Source organism: Alligator mississippiensis, chromosome 2 (genome assembly GCF_030867095.1).
Source record: "Alligator mississippiensis isolate rAllMis1 chromosome 2, rAllMis1, whole genome shotgun sequence".
Taxonomy (NCBI): Eukaryota; Metazoa; Chordata; order Crocodylia; family Alligatoridae; genus Alligator; species Alligator mississippiensis.
This window is the reverse complement of record NC_081825.1, coordinates 71,279,234-71,295,278: the sequence shown is the minus strand read 5'-3', so window position 1 is coordinate 71,295,278 and position 16,045 is coordinate 71,279,234. Positions and strand designations below refer to the sequence as shown.

The following is a 16,045-nucleotide window of genomic DNA, read 5'->3' as shown; positions in this document are numbered from 1 at the left end:
AGGGGGCTGGACTCCATGATCTTCTGAGGTCCCTTCAAGCCCTAATGTCTATGAATCCCTCAGTGGGTGAAGTCTGGATCTGGACATCCACGCTTCTGGTCTGATTTGACGTGCAGTACACGATGTTCAAATGGGAATCAGGGACTTACTCATGGCCATCTCACAGTTCAGATGCAAAGTAAACATTTGCTTGTTGGCTTTCAATTAAAGAAATCATTGGATCTCAAGCTTCTCTCTAGAACAGAAAAAGAAAAAAACCAACCCAACCCTGACCCACTGACTCTGAATATCACCTCACCTTGCTTGGTCTGGGGATGTTTGAATCAGTGATCCAAGACATGGGCCTAGCTCTTCTCTACACCTTCTGGATTTTTGCCTAGTATCTGTTAGAATAGGAAATACCATTGTTTTTAAATAGTTCCTTATATATTGCCCATAACCCCATGATTTTCTACATGGAAGGGTCATCACTCTATAGTTCTAAATAAATGAGCCAATGGATATGCACTGCATAGAATAACCTATCACTATGCTGTATTGGTATTATGGTCTTTTTTGTGTAGCACCAACTGTAATAGGTTTTCATACTCGTGTATAAAGCAAGGAATCACCACAGTTCCACTAAGCCAAAAAGAAAAATATGTTCAAGAGCAGTGTGTTAAATGGGCTCAGGAAGATTCTGCAGTCCTTTCTTCCAACCTCCCTCTTCAGTGAATTTGAATTTTGTTGGGCAACATCTTGCCTCTATCCTGCAACATCCTGCCATTCATTAGGGAGGGGAACATGTAAGCAGATAAAATCATAGCCATCCTATTCACTGCACTGGTCTGAAGAAATTGCTGTGGTGTTGCTGCCTTAAAAATGTCAAGTTGGCTGTGAAAATGTTGTGGTGATTGGTCTTTCCTGAAGGGCCCCTGTTCTGCCTGTCAGGTTTACCATATGCTGCATTTGCTGTCCCACTACATGCTACTGAGCCTAGTGAAGCCCAGAAGAACCAACCGGTAGAGTATTCTTATGGAAGCTCATTGAGAGGCTGCTGTACCCGAAAGATGTATCTTGCTATATATGGGCACTGTGGCAGGAGGCCACCTCTGTTTCTCCCCAAAATCTCTGCTCTGTGACAATTTGGTTAGGATGGGCCCTGCAGAGGGTACACACCTTACCCAATCTCTTTAGGTAACCTGAGCTGGATACATTCCTGAGGGAGCGGGGAAACCTACTCCCTCTGCCTAGGTGCCTGGCATCACATACCTGGGTGAGGGGCTTGGACTTCCTGGGGAGCTAGGAACTGCCAGTCTGCCCAGCAACTAGTGATGTATTTCAAATTGGTTGGCTGACAGCCAACAGGTGCTGGCCTCCATTGGACCAGGTAAATGAGGTCACAAGGGCTATATAAGTGAAGGAGTGCCCAGGAGGAGGGGGCAGCAGCCATGAGGAAAACTCAGAGGGAGAAGAGCTGAACCATCTGAAACTTGCGCTCTCTCTCTCTCAAAATTCACGATCAAGGAACTGCCTGCCTCCAGAGGGAATCTCCACCTGCCTCTGGATGATACTTGTGAGTAATCTACCTGAGATCTAACTAGATATATAGCTTGCAGTAACTCAGATGTGTGATCAAAGGCTACCCAGCCATGGGATTTTGCTCTGTGGGATTTCTCTGATATTGCTGTACCCTGTACCCTATTCCAACCCTACCTCTTGTAACCAATAAAATTCTCCTTTGTGCCTAGTGTGGGAGACTTATTGGGAGTGGGTCTAGATTATGCCTTGGGGTCCCCTTGGTTTGGCTGACTAAGGAAGACCACTACTTGTGCTTCTGACTGAGGGAAGCATCCCAAGTTCTTGAAGTGAATCAAGTACCCTCGAGGGCTACTAGGCCTGTGTTTCCCAGGGTGCCAGAATCAAGCCCAGCCCTGGGTGGTGGCAGTGGAACCCCCAGGCTAGCAGGTGTGCTTCAGGAAGGGGGTCGGCCAGACGTGAGGCACCCCAGGGAGGCACTCAGAGCCTGGAAGGTGGTCAGGCGCAGTGAGGTGGGTGGCTCAAGCAGGAGTGCCCCCTACTGGCCTGCCACAGGCGCACAGCCAAAAAATTAAAAAGAAACAAAAACCTGGCACCTGCAGGATGTGAACAGATATTTTGTTGTCCCATGGGAGCTTGTTGGCAAAGGTATTACAGTTCTGTTATGATCCTCCAAAAATCAAGCTGAGCTAGAAGAGCATTATCAGTGGCCTAGCACTGATCAGCAACACTAGTGGAAACCTTGTGTTAAAAAGAAAAAGAGAGCTCCTAACTACATTCCTTAGGCAGATCCATTTGACCACTTACACTGATAAATCCATGCTTTTTGGCTGTTGTATGAAGGGATACATTTTTTAAACTAATCCAATGCTTGTCTCCACAAAAAATGCAGAGCTGCTGTGCTTATGATTAGAGAGGATATGAATCTCAAAATGTTTTCCACTCATAAATTATGGTTGTCTACTTTTTATATCTGGGTATATAAATACATAGACAGATTTAGTGTCCAGTAATTGCTTCGTGTTAGTTAGTAACAGACACATTGTAAGCAAACATTCCTTTACCTCAGTTGTTAAAAACAAGCTTGATTATTAAAAGAGAAGTCCAATGTACAATCCAAATGCAAAATCCAATGTACTTATTAATGCTTTTTGTTCATGGTTTTGTATTTCTCTGAACTTTGACAAAGACTGTTCATGGAGATTATTTTCTTTTTAGTGAATGTTGATTTTGCTTTCACTATCTTCAAGCTACATGTCGAAGGTTCCCAGTTCCAGACCTGTGTACCCAGGATCCCACCACATTCCCTGACACCTGGGATTGAGTCTTCCAAGAGATTTAAAAGGGTAGTGCAGAGCACAGAACACATCTCTAGCAAGTATGAAGTTCATACGCTGTCGCAGACAGCACAAGGGTACTATGGTTAAAAAATATCTTCATTGATAACTTTGTGTTTCTTTAAAATATAAAACATTTATCTGGGTCTTCTATTTACAAGAATTTCATCTGGGACTAGATTGAAATTGAAACTCTCTCTAACACCAAGTTGCAGGCCAGATGTTTTTGGCCATGGAGCAGAAATGAGGCATGTGCTAAATTCATTATATGAGCAAAATAATAGCCAGCATCCTCTCATAAGTACCAATTAGTCTCCATGACCGTGAGGTCAGGGAAAACATCACTAGCATTACTAGCTCTTTGAACAATGTAATTATAGCTTTGTTTTAACATTTACTTTTACAGGAGGGTACTGATACTCTTGATGTTCCACTATTCAAACTATCCTTTCTTCTGCATTTTTGCCGTCTGTTAGCCATTCCTGGGTAATGGCTCTCTTCTCTTTCACAGTACTGGGCTAAGTACAGACATCCAGAGGTATTAGGGGGAGGTTAGATTGATTCACAATGGCTGCCCAATATCAGGAAGTCAGGATGGGGAAGGCCAGCCAGGGGGATGGGGGTCCAGCAGGCTGGAGGGGATTTGGGGTCTGCTGAGGGATGGTGGGGGAAATGCAACCTGTGGCTGGGATAGGAAGACAGATGTGACTGGGGGTTGGGGGGTGGGCAGGCGTGACCCATGAGAGGTAGGGGAAGCAGGTGAGACCCATGAGGGGTAGGAGGAGAGGCATGACCCACAGGTGAGGCTGGGGGTGCAGGCATGACCTGCAGGTGGGGTGACGGCCCCCCCCTCCAGCAAACCTACATCCCCATCCCTCCCACCCCTCTCCCCACTGGGACTTACTTGCTTGGCTCTGGTAGTGGCGAATGCTGATAAAATCGGCCGCAACCGGAGTGGCTGGTGAGATGGGGATTGAAAACGTTGGCTGGGGGGGAGAGCAGGGGGCCGGAAGGACAAAAAATAGACCACTGTGGGGGAAGTGGGGAGTGAAAAGAGCAGCCCTGGGGCTGGGGCAAGTGGACAGAAGTTCCACACGCTGGTTTGACCTAAATCGAGTGAATCTGATACTACATAGATCCATATTTATCTTAAACTGGGTTCTGCAATTTTTAGACTGGTTTCTGTGCATGGAATTACAAGTTCAATTACAGGTCTAAACTGATTGCTGGTCACTGAGAGTGCGTCTATAAGCACAAGGTTGGCACCAGGACATGCTAAGTGTAAATCAGGCAGCCATTTTGAACCCAATTTAACCTCCCAAATGTCTGTACTTAGTTCTGCAGACTGTTTATAGTTCTAACTGAAAAAACTTAACTTCAGTATAGTAATATAAACTTGGGTGTAGAAATGATTGACAGTGCAGTATTGGAGGCACTCTCGAGACACTCAAGAAGGCTAGATTTTGTTTTATGAATCTGAATGAGATGCACATTTAACTATAATGATGACAAGACGAATGATGCAATATCTTTTGATTAATTTTGCCTAGTTTGTTGCGTTTTTTTTAAACATTGTGCATAAGCTAGCAAATGTGTTCACATTACAATAGTTATATTTATTTTTGCTTTAACCTTAAACAGAATAATATAGTGCTAATCCCCTGCATATTAGTAAAGCATCTAGTTTCCCTTTAACTGGAGAAAAAATGTTTTGTGTTTTATGTGATAATGTGCCACACCATCTGCATTCGCCTTTTCAAAATACTGGATCTGCCCATGAGGACAGGGGAAGGGGATACTACTGAAAGTGTCAAAAGCTTGATTGAAAAGGTCAGCAGGAATAAAAAGAGTAGTTAACATGTTGGGGGACATAGGAATAAGGAGCTGGAGTTATACTAGTCCAGGTAATGGGCTACAAACACATAGTCTCTGAGGCTTAGAGAGAGTTACTGCCTCCAGCATACACAAAAAAAAGTTTACTAATCCTGGAAGCAGTTGCTCACATAACCCCCCTACATTTGGCAATGTAGCAGGGCATATCATCACCGTATGCCAGTGGACCATACCAGCTAAGAACTCCTGGCCTGCTCACAACTATACTGGCAAAACTGTTTTTTGTGCTACTATAATAAAACTATCTTTCTGTCTTTCTGCAGGCAAACCAAGATATACTGGTAATGGGCCAGTTTTGCTAGAATTAATACATTCACATGAGGAACTTCTGCTCATTGGGGATCACACTTTTCACATCCTTAGCCAGAATAGTTTTACCAGCTGAAATCTATACCATAAACTAGGGCTCGCCTTGGAGGCAAGTCGTCCAAGTCAGGGCAGGGTGTTGAAGCAGTGGTGCTTGCTCTCATCATCTTGTTATGCCTGCCCTCTAACCCTACCATTCCCATGAGTGGAACATTGAAGCTCCCCACACTTCAGATAGGCTGCCATCTAAACTGGAAGCAGCACGAGCATCTCTGTGCAACGCTTTGGTTGAACTAATTAGCAATCCTAGAGTGTGTCCAGATTAGTGTGGCTGAGTGGTATGTGGCACTGCAAATACACCTGCAGTGCCACATACCACACACTGAGGTGTTCTCCATGCTGCAAGGGCACACTGCCCATGTGTGTGCTGCTATAGGTTTTTTTCCATTGGGTTTCCACAGGATATCCAGGGGTAAAAAAAACCCACTGTTAAAATTTAGGAAAAAAACAAACACCGGTGCAGTGCGCACACAGGCAGCATGCACTACTGAAAAGTGGAGCCTGGCCACCCGAAGCCACACTGCAGCTGCTAGCCAGGCTCTGCCCAGCAGAATCCCTGCAGCTGCAGCCCTGGGAGGCCCCCAGGACCCCCAGTAAGACTGCTGGGGCTAGCACAGTGCTGGCCCCAGCCTCCCCTACTGCCCCCTGGGGTAACTTGCTGCATGCCAAAGCATGCATGGTATGGGCATTCCCCAAGGACAAGTAACAGCAGCTCAAGGTGTGCCCCAGGGAACCAAACATACATGTCTGTGTGGATGTGGCCCTAGTTGCAGGGGCAGTTAGCATACTTCAGGCTAATTATCCTGTCTGTTACTGGGCAGAGACAGCTGCTACATTGTTCACGGTTTAGGAGGCAGCCTGATCAGGTTGCAGTGTACTGGAAAGAACAACAGTGTGCTGGACATCAATCATCATTGATGGGGGTGTTAAGTTTATTTTGTAGGCCTAGCTGTAGATTCACTAGAGGAGAAAACAAGTAGCTGAATATAAAACTTCATCTTCAGTCTCAGCATCCTGAAGTTTAAAATAATAAAGGCTGCTTCCTGTTTGGAGTTTGGATTTTGCCATCATTCATTATATAATCCAGGCTAATAAAAATGATAAAAATCTGATGGGCAATATGCTAGTCTAAAAACTGTACCTGTCATTAATTATGAATTAATCTTCATCCCTCATTCTTTTAGCTGAGTTTGTGTAGAATATGCTACATGTTTACATAGCTTGCATTATTTTAATAACTAATATCTGCTACAGCTGTAAATCAGGAAAACACAGTTTTAATGATTTATATTTCACAGGAAGTCCCAAAGATGGAATCACACAGCCTTTTTATTCCAGTTTGTATTGTATATTGTTCTTTGTGAAACACAAAAGAGGAGGTTTTCTCTGTTAGCCACTGGGACTGCTTAAAAACAGAAACTGCTATAAATCAGAAGACCTTTGACAGTACATGACAAACACATGAAAATGCATGAACTATATGAAGGAAGACTACAAGGATGGGAGAGCAAAGGGCAACTGGAAAGCAGGCTAAAAAGTTTCTCTTAACTAGCTTAAAAATTCCTTATTGCATTGTTAAACAAGAGAGGTGAGTTATAATTGTGACATTCAGTCAGCACATAGAAAAATACTAATGGTTGTCCATTCAACAGGCCACCAAATTGTGAATTCTGGTCTTGTCTTCATAAGTGAGACCAAATTGAGAGATTGGTGTGTTATGGAATCATGCTACAACCCTATAAAAATCATGGCCTCATCGTATTTGCACACTGAAACCAATATAATAGTGACTTTGCGAGGCTGGCAGGATCATTGTCTTATTAAGTGATAAGTAGGGGAAACTCTCAATTAATTCAGTACTTTACAGTTCTGAGTCCTAATAAAAAAAAATCCCTATTTAATCACTATATTCCAGCATGTCCAAAATATTACAAGTTTCACAGGACTTTGCCACTTTCTACCAATTATTTATGATCAAAACCTTTCAACATGTCTATAAACTCTACTGTATCACCTCATCCTCCTCCAACAATTTTTTACCAGCTGAAATCTGTATAAGTGAGATCTCTCTCCTGTCCCTGGAAGCTAAAAGAAATGTATTTTCTGGAAAGTCGTATTTCAGAGCAGCTTGGTTTGCCAAGTTGTTCTAAATAATGATGTGACAAAAATGACTATTTTTGTTGTTGGAATCCTGAAAAATTCAATTCTGTTTTAGTTTCTAGCTAAGATATGATACTGTCCATCAATTATTTTGACTGGTCTAAATTTTAAAGGTCCCTATGAGGTGTTGCATGCAGTAAGCTGTTGGTGAATTCAATGGGAGTTCATGAGTTCATTATGATATGGGGGGTCCTTTTGGAACAGTGATTCTTTACCTGGGTGCCATGGTACCCTGGGGTGCCTTGAGATCCTTTCATGGGTGCCACAGGGTGCTACACAATATTAGCACTGTTAGGTGTGCAAACTTGATTCACAAGATAAACCCAGATAATTCCAATAGGAATCAATAGTATTTAAAACATTCTGACCTGCTGTGGTCTATCCGAGTTCTTTGCAACAGAAAAGCTGCTCAAAAATAAATAAAAACAAAGAGCTGGCATTTTCTGAGAGAGGCCTTGAGTCTAACGAAGAGTGCTTTGCGTCTAAAAACATTGAGAACCACTACTTTAGGCCATATTATATATTCAGCACCTTCTATAAGCCTTTGGATCCTTTGGGCTAGGGAGACATTCAAAAAGCCTGAGCCTGAATTGATTCAATCTTTGCAGGTTAAACTAACCTGCAAAGCGTGAACTGATTTGGAGGTGGATAGACATTCCCTTTTCATTCCAGAAATGTGGGCATATGCCTGCAGTGGCACAGGCTAGAAGCCAGGGAGCGCTAAAGCAGCCCTCCCTTCCCTTCGATAGTGCTAAGCTGAGGGAGGGCATGGCCAGGCCCTAGCATGCAACTCCGATTCGGGGAGGGTCCCCCCCTCAGCATCCCAGCAGGGAGTTGATAACAGTGTTAATCACCTGTAACACAGTGTTTATCACCCCATTAAGAAAAAAAAGCTTCTCTCATTAGTTCAAGCTCTTCTTAAACAACTTTTTCCAAGGAGGGAATGGAGGGACGTTATGTTGCCTGTTGATTAGCTCCCAAAAGCCCTAAGCTGACACTGTACTGTCTGCCTTTGTCCTGTCTACCACAGCACAGATCATAGTCAGCATGTGGTATGCTAGCTAATGCTGAGGTGTCTGTGTAATGCAGAGGGAAGGGGGAATCCCTGCCTTCAGCAGGGAAGAAGGAGGAGGGGAGCAGGAGGAAGCCAGGCAGGCCCTGCTGTACCTTCAGTCTCTGCCGTAGCTGTAGCCAGGGAGCAGAAGGGAGGGGCCAGCCCAGTTCTCCGGAGCAGACAGCCCTGCCCAGCCCAGAGAGTGTGCCAGAATGCTGGCGGACTCTGCTTTACCTTAAACCAGGAAGGGGTCTAGGACAGGCATTGAATAAAATGGTTTGACCCAAATCAGTTAAGTCTGATACTACATTCAACCAGGTTTATCTCAGACCAGTTTCAGCCATTTTTAAACTGGTTTATGTGCACTGAATATCTGTTCTGTTATAGGTTTAAACCAGTTTCTGTTACAGGTTTAAACCAGTTTTAAACTGGTTTATGTGTAATGTCTGTCCCTAGCCTAGGTGATTAGACCCCAAAGCTACCAGCTTGGGCAGCTTGTTCCAAGGCACATTGCATAACTGCTATGAAGTAATAACTGGCAGAGGTAGGGGGTAATGTTGTGGAATCATAAATATTCCATTTATTTTGGACAGAAAGATTTACGCAGCTACAAGGCAGAGAAAAGAAAATATTAATCTGCATAAATATAGGCTTTAGGAAGGATAAAAATCCAAGATGATTTTGTGACCTTAACTCCTCTAGCTTGCAAACAAAATTGCAGAGTACAGTTGAATTTCCCTTAGAGCATCATGTGTCACCCATATCTACCCAGTCTCTGTGTTACCAACCTCTGAAACCCACTCAACAAGCACCCATTATATGGAGCATCTCAACAATTTACCTCTTACCAGTAAGCATTCTCCCATTATCCATCTCATTGTTATACAATAAAAGCTCTGTTATCCGGCATCCCCCCGGGAATGGGGGATGCTGGATAACAAAATATGCCAGTTAATTGAGTGGCCCTGGACACCGCTTCTCAGGCCACGTCTGGGGTGTCCCTCCGCCCTTCCCACGGCATCACCACCCCTCCCACTGCATTGCCGCCCACCACCGTAGGCACTTCTGGTTTCACTTTATCTTAAAAGCCGGCATGCCAGTTAGTGGAGCATGCCGGTTTGTAAGATGCCGCTTAACAGAACTTTTACTGTACGTGGTAAGTTACTTCAATATTAAAATTATCCAGCTTTTTCAAGAAAAACCCTCCAAAACACCATCTTCTTGGACATGAACTTTTCCTGATATCCATCGCCTGGCAATCCCAGGCTTGAGTCCCCTCCCAGTTGCAAGACAATGCAGTTTTCCAGTTTGGCTCTTATGCTAAAGGTTAGAAAGTTGTCGCCACTTTATACAAAACAGAAAATGACTTACTTAGAAACCATTCTGTTTCAGTATGACATTTTCTTTGCATGTTTTCATTCATTCATTTTATGGGTATTTGTACAAAAAGTAAGGCCTCTCCCTTTACTGCAGTTGTTTATTCACACCTCTACTTATTTCTCACCTGAGCTTAGTCTCCAGTGAAGTTAGAATAAATTTTCATAGTAACTGTAACTTCCCAAACAGGGGCTTAAGGGATCAGACTGATCAAACAGCATCAGTGGCAGTATCAGCTGAACTTTTAAAAAGAAGGCCACATCCTCTTTTTGTGCAATTCTCCTTAACAAGAGAAAGTTGATAGAGAATGAAATACAAGAAATGTGGCACGAACAAGATTGTTTAGGTTGTTTTTAAAGAGTTGCATTTCATATCAGTAGGTTCTTAACAATTGCAGGGGGCACCAGCAGATTTTCATATCACAGTAATTTCTCAGACTGAACATCAGAGATCTCACTGTTTTAAGCAGTTGTCTGGGGCCCTCTTTAAACTAACAATCTTTATCACACACTTATGAACATTATGTTGTTTTCCTGTCATGTTCTGACAGCTGAACAAGTCATTCACACACTTACAGTATGTTACTAGGCAACTGTAATCATTGTTGTTATTAGTTTGAACTTCATGATTTTACACTGAAATGAAGTGAACTGGAGGATTGCAACACACCAATATTAACTGGGCAACACATAGAGTGCAACGTGGCATAACAGATTACAGCTGGTATACTGCCTGGTAATTAGTAGCTAGGTTGTATATGTGGGACTAAGTAGCACTTTGCAGGTGGGCCCTGCTCAGAGCCTGACATTGAAGTCGGAAACTGGGCTGCACAAAGGGCAGGACATAGTGTTGCAGGTAGGAGGTAGGCTTCAGCAGAGGCCCTAGGTGCCCATTTGGACTGGAACTACCTGGAGGCAGTTAGTAACTTCAGGCAAACACAGATTTTGCAGATGTGAGTGCCAACTTGGTTTGCTGAAATTACAGATGAAAGATATAATTTATATATCTAAAGAATGATTAAATGTTCATGGTGTAGTTATGCCTTAATATTCAGTAATGGAATTTACCTTCCAGAAAAGCTTTTCATTGCCTTCCACTTGAATTGACAAATAAATATAGTAATCTGTGCTGTTTCTAAGCCAGGATGAGCACCGAAAAGGGAGTTCTCTCCCAAGGTAGGAAGGAAAGGGTTAAGGAGTTTCAAAACAAACTAGGCACAACTGATGTCAGTTTTGTGACTTACAATGGCATCTATTTGCTTCCCAACAAGTAGTATATGAACTGAAGGCTTTGTATTGTTCTATGGACACCATATCCAGAAAAGAACAGATTTTTCCCCCTGCCTCTAGTTAGTTGGAATGTCTGGTGAGAAACTGAGGGGAAAAATCATATCTGAGAGAGTCAACACCCTGGACACAATAATTCTTCATTTCTGATTGTTTTAGCAGACTTTATTTTCCAGAAGTAACTTTCCTGTTGTATTGACTACTGTATAAAGATCAATCATCATGTTAAGTTAAAGAGAAATAAACCTTTAAAGAGATGGTGGAAATAAAGTGAATAGGCCTTTGTAAAATCACATGCATTCCACCTATTTTGTTAAAGCCTTCCTTTGACAATCAGAAAACGGAGCAGCATAATGGGCACATGGCAAAAGAAGAATCATTACCTTGGATTTTTCATATTCACTAATATAGAAATTTCAGATCAAGTTAAGAAAGTCCTATCAAATCTTGTGGTCTAACTGCAAACACAGGGCATCAGCTTGGTTCAAGGAGTAATTTAACAAAGACCTTTCTAAAAACACATCTGCTTTCTAGAAACAAGACCTACTTTAGTCATCCTCGGTTTATGTTAGGATTTAGTAACCACCTAAGTTGAGTCTCTGGGTACATTTTGTATGTTTATCTTCCATGTGTTTCTCATCTATTCTTATTTTCCAACTGTGCCGAAAAAAGCACATAGTTAAAATAAAGTTCAAGCATTACAGATTTCCAGACAAGCATAAAAAGTGTTTGATTCAGGTCCTGTATGTATCATACCTCAGAGAAAATACAAAAAAGAAAAAATTGAAAGAGAAGAGGAAGCCCCTACCTACAGTTAATAGTAACAGCAACTGTACAGCTGGTGAGCTAGTGAAAAGCAAACTTTTTGCAAACTGTTCTGCAACGCTGTTTTTAAACAGCATGGGTCCAAATTACACTTTGGAATGGAGAGAACTGACATGTATTTAGCTTGTTCTAATAGAAATTCAGAGTTGATTCGGTAATACTTTTAAGCCTAACTCGGGACAATAGCATAGCTGAAATCTTCATTTTCAGTATTTTCATCCCTCTGCATGGCAAAAACCAATGACCCAAGCTTATCTTCAGCATAACAATCTGACAAATTTTAAAAGCATCACAACAAATAGAAGTAAAGTACTCACCAGTCATCAGTGTGTAATAATTTGGATAAGACAGACTAGGAAAGTCAGGGGTCAGGTAATCCACTTTTACCCCCTTGTCCACAATCTCTTTAAAGCCAAGCAGAGACTTCAGTTCATTATCATCGATGTAGTCAAAGCGAAAACCATCAATCAGAAACACTAAAAGTTTTCGATTTGCAGAAGATAATCTTGCCAGACCAAGAACAAGGAGCAAAGAGAGGGCCATGTGCTTTGTCATGTTGATGAAACTCTCAGCAGAGACCAGTCAGTGCTGCCTGTCACTTTGCAATGATTCTGGGCGAGGTATCTGAAGCTGCTTTCAGGGGCTGGACCTTATGCTGCTGTCCTCCACTATGCTGATTTAACTTCCAGAGTTTAAAGCTATAGCACTATTTATCCAAACTGCTAGGTGTTGAAGGTTACAGGTTAATTACTAACGTATGATTAACTTTGCTTCCAAGCATGTAGCATGAATGTGAGAAAAGAGCTTGTTACTTTTGTGTTTAAGGAATGTCTGATAGCACGGAAAAAAACAGAGTGCAAAAGGAATCGGAGATGAAGACCAAATTCCATGAATAGTCAGTGTGTGTGCTAATTAGTACAGCCTTCTCTTCCAACAAAAGAAACAGTTCAAATAATGCAGCATTTATGTTTCCAGTTGCTACATGTAGCTGTGTCTCTAGTAGATAAGGAAAACTTAAAAAAAAAGATTACCAAGTTTTTAAGTAGAAGACTTCTTATGGGATTCAATAACTCATTCAAAAAAATTGCTTTACAGTGATCTGTAGGAATATGGACATGGAATTGCTTTCTTTTCTTTCTTGGCATGGCTTTTATTGGAAAACAAGACTAACATAAAGTCCTCCTTTTTCTCCAGTAATACTGTGATGTAATAATATATGAGCTATTGAGTAGGTAATAGGAGAACGAGTTTTCTGTGTTACATAGCACTGATTTAGGCTGCATATGTACTCATTCATCTTCTGGCAATTTTTCAAATCAGGTTTGGGAATTGGATGAATCAAACTTTCACATTTAAAGCAACTGCCCATATTATACATGTGAGCAACCACTCAGCTTCCTCCTAGAGTCATGAGCTTGGCCATACTCCTCATGCACTCACTTGGATTTATTCATTTAGTTGCATATAATTATATTTAGGTATAATTTTAATATATAGAATCATATTGATTTTGTTCTTCTTCCCCAGAGAAAAAGGACTTGTGCTTTTGCACACTGTAGGACTCTGAGAATCTGGAAATGGAATGGATCACTTGCCAGAGTGACTCAGGAGGTAATATTTATTTCCAGAGCCAAAATGGAAGTATAGCTCTAGGCAGTGACTTAAAGCATTGTTTTAGTTGTGTTAGGAAAGGTGGGACTTGGGTAGGAAGCCAGGTTTAATCTGGCTTTTGTTGTTGCCATTGACACCTGGCCAAACTGCAATAATTGGGCTCAGATCTACACATGATAGATTTACTTCTTCTGGTGGTTTGCAAACTTCCACCTTCGTATCCAATATGCTTAGTTGCATATCCTACTGACTTCCAGCTCCTAGAAACTGCAGGCAAACACCAGGCTGAAACTCAGTGTTCTGTGAAGGAAGTAGAAGTCCTCAAAAAGGAAACATTTTACAGCCCTTAAGACTTGCTATAACACTGCCTGGCCCCTTATGATCATTTATACCTGTACACATTAAGTGTAAAGAGCTCACATCTAGGTTTTCATTTGATCCCTCTTTGCACAGTTGCAATGATCAGCTAAGATTCTAGTCAGTAACAGCAGTAGTTCCTAGGTTACAGCTTCCAGGGATACTTCAGAGCCATCAAAAAACAGTTTTAAATGGCAGACAAGCTGTCCCTGACAATGGGAAGAGAACTCCAAGGTAACGCCTCCTAACTATGTTTCTATATTTCTGTGTAGAAGAGTTACCTAGCAGCTCCGTGGGTGTAGAATTTCTCTGAGGTGAGAAAGGAGAAGAGAAGAAACAGTAGTTTAAGATAAAGAGGTAAAAGAAGGAGCTACAGAAAGACTTGAGGAAGTCAACTGAAAGAGCTCTGGCCCATCTTTTCTTGCTATAAATTTGGAAAACTGCAGGTTTTATGAAAAAGATGTCATACTCAAATGATTTGTATCTTCAACAAGTAGAGTCTCATTTACATAAACGACTCTCAGTCAAATTACTCTCAGTCAAATTCCTGACACTTCTCTCTGTCAAACTGATATGTTCTCCTTAGCAAAGCCATCATTTCCATGCTGGAGTTTCCATTTCACAAGTCTCCTGCATGTTTCTCAGGTGTCCCACCCCTTCTGTCTCTGGTTTCCTCCCCATTTTCTCTGTTGTCTCTACAGATTTGTTTCCTTTATTCCTCTCTCTTTCTTTAGTTTACCTACTGTATCCCCCTTTTCTTTTTCCTTCTCATTTGAATTTCCTCCCTGGGATTTCCAAAAAAGAGGAATGCAACAGTGCAACCAAACTGACAGGTATGATGGTCTGCAGAGCAGTCACCCCTCTGAAGGCCTGAAACTCTGTTATTTATTACAGTTGTAAAGAATTGCTTAATTTCCTCATTCTCCTAATAACCCATCATAAACTGTCTGCTCACAGGCCAATAGCTCCTCATCCCCTCAGTCCATCTAAACTATTGCTTTCTGTTTCCATACTGCTGGTCTTAGTTACTGTGTGGATATCTTTAAGAGTGGTATGTATAAGTTGTTACATTTGCCCTGAGAATGCAGGTGAGAACAGCTAAACTAGGCAAGGTACTGCTCTCTGAAAAAACAAGCTTTATCATTCTATAAGATTAATTCCTTGGTCTTTTGAGAATAACACATAGTACCAGGAGTAGGGTATGAAGAAAGACAAAACACATGGAGCTTCTTAGAATTCCAGAGGAGTTAAAGCTGTCCAGCAATGTAACAGAAAACTGGAAGAAATTTAAGAGCTTCATCATATATATGACAGCCAGTGGAGCTACAGAGAAGGAAGATTCACTCAAGGTAACTATTTTTTTTAAATATAGCAGGCCCAGAAGCTCTGTTTCTTTATAATAGCCTACAACAGTCAGAAGCAGAACAGAAAAGTGACGGCACAATAATAAAAAAGTTTGAGGAATATTGTATACCCAAACAAAATTAAACCTTTGAATGGTATAATTTCTACGTGAGACAGCAGAAAAAATGTGAGACAATAGAGAAGTTTGTCAAAGACCTTAGACTGCTGAGCCAGACATGCAATTTTGGAGACCTAAAAGAGTCCATGATCAGAGACTAAACAGCATTGGGTATAAGGAATACAAGTCTCAGGGAAAAACTGCTAGAGGATCCTCAGCTTAACTTGGAAACGGCAGTTAGAATGTGCCAAGTGGCTGAGATAACAGTGTACAGGCTATAGAAGCTGGAGGAAAAGACAGAACAAGTTGACCTAGACCAGATTACAAGACTGCAAAAACCTAAGATAACCCACAAACAATACAGAAAGGAGGGCTTCACTATGAAGCAGGCAAGTGGAGGCCAAAGCGATTTGCTTGAAGAAACAATAGTCAGCTGCAGATGCTGTGGGGATTACCACAAACCCATGCAATGCCCTGCATTTGGCAAGCACTGCAACAAATGTAAAAGATGCAATCACTTTGCAAGAGTTTGCAGAAAGGAGCAGGATGCACCACACAAGCAAACAGCAGGTGCAAGCTCTACACAATGAGGAAAAGGAAGAATTCCTTGTTGATACATGAGTTCATCCTTCTGATGATTGGACAATCACCCTGGACACCAATGGATTAATGGTAACTTTTACATTAAATACAGGGGCACAGACCAATTTAATACGAGCATACATTATTAAAAAAAATGAAAACTAAACCTGTGTACTATGAGAATAAGAAAGTGAGACTTAGAGCATATAATGGGAAC

General features: G+C 41.8%; 1 protein-coding gene across 1 annotated transcript in view; it reads right to left on the bottom strand.

Moving 5' to 3' along the window:
• Positions 1-12,613, bottom strand: part of ENPP6 (ectonucleotide pyrophosphatase/phosphodiesterase 6) — a 70,479-nt gene extending 57,866 nt beyond the window's left edge. The window contains exon 1 of the mRNA XM_006272975.4: positions 12,134-12,613. Coding sequence (XP_006273037.1) covers positions 12,134-12,371 — 238 coding nt within the window. The 5' untranslated portion in view covers positions 12,372-12,613. The remainder of the gene's footprint in view (positions 1-12,133) is intronic.
• Between the last annotated feature and the right edge of the window lie 3,432 nt (positions 12,614-16,045).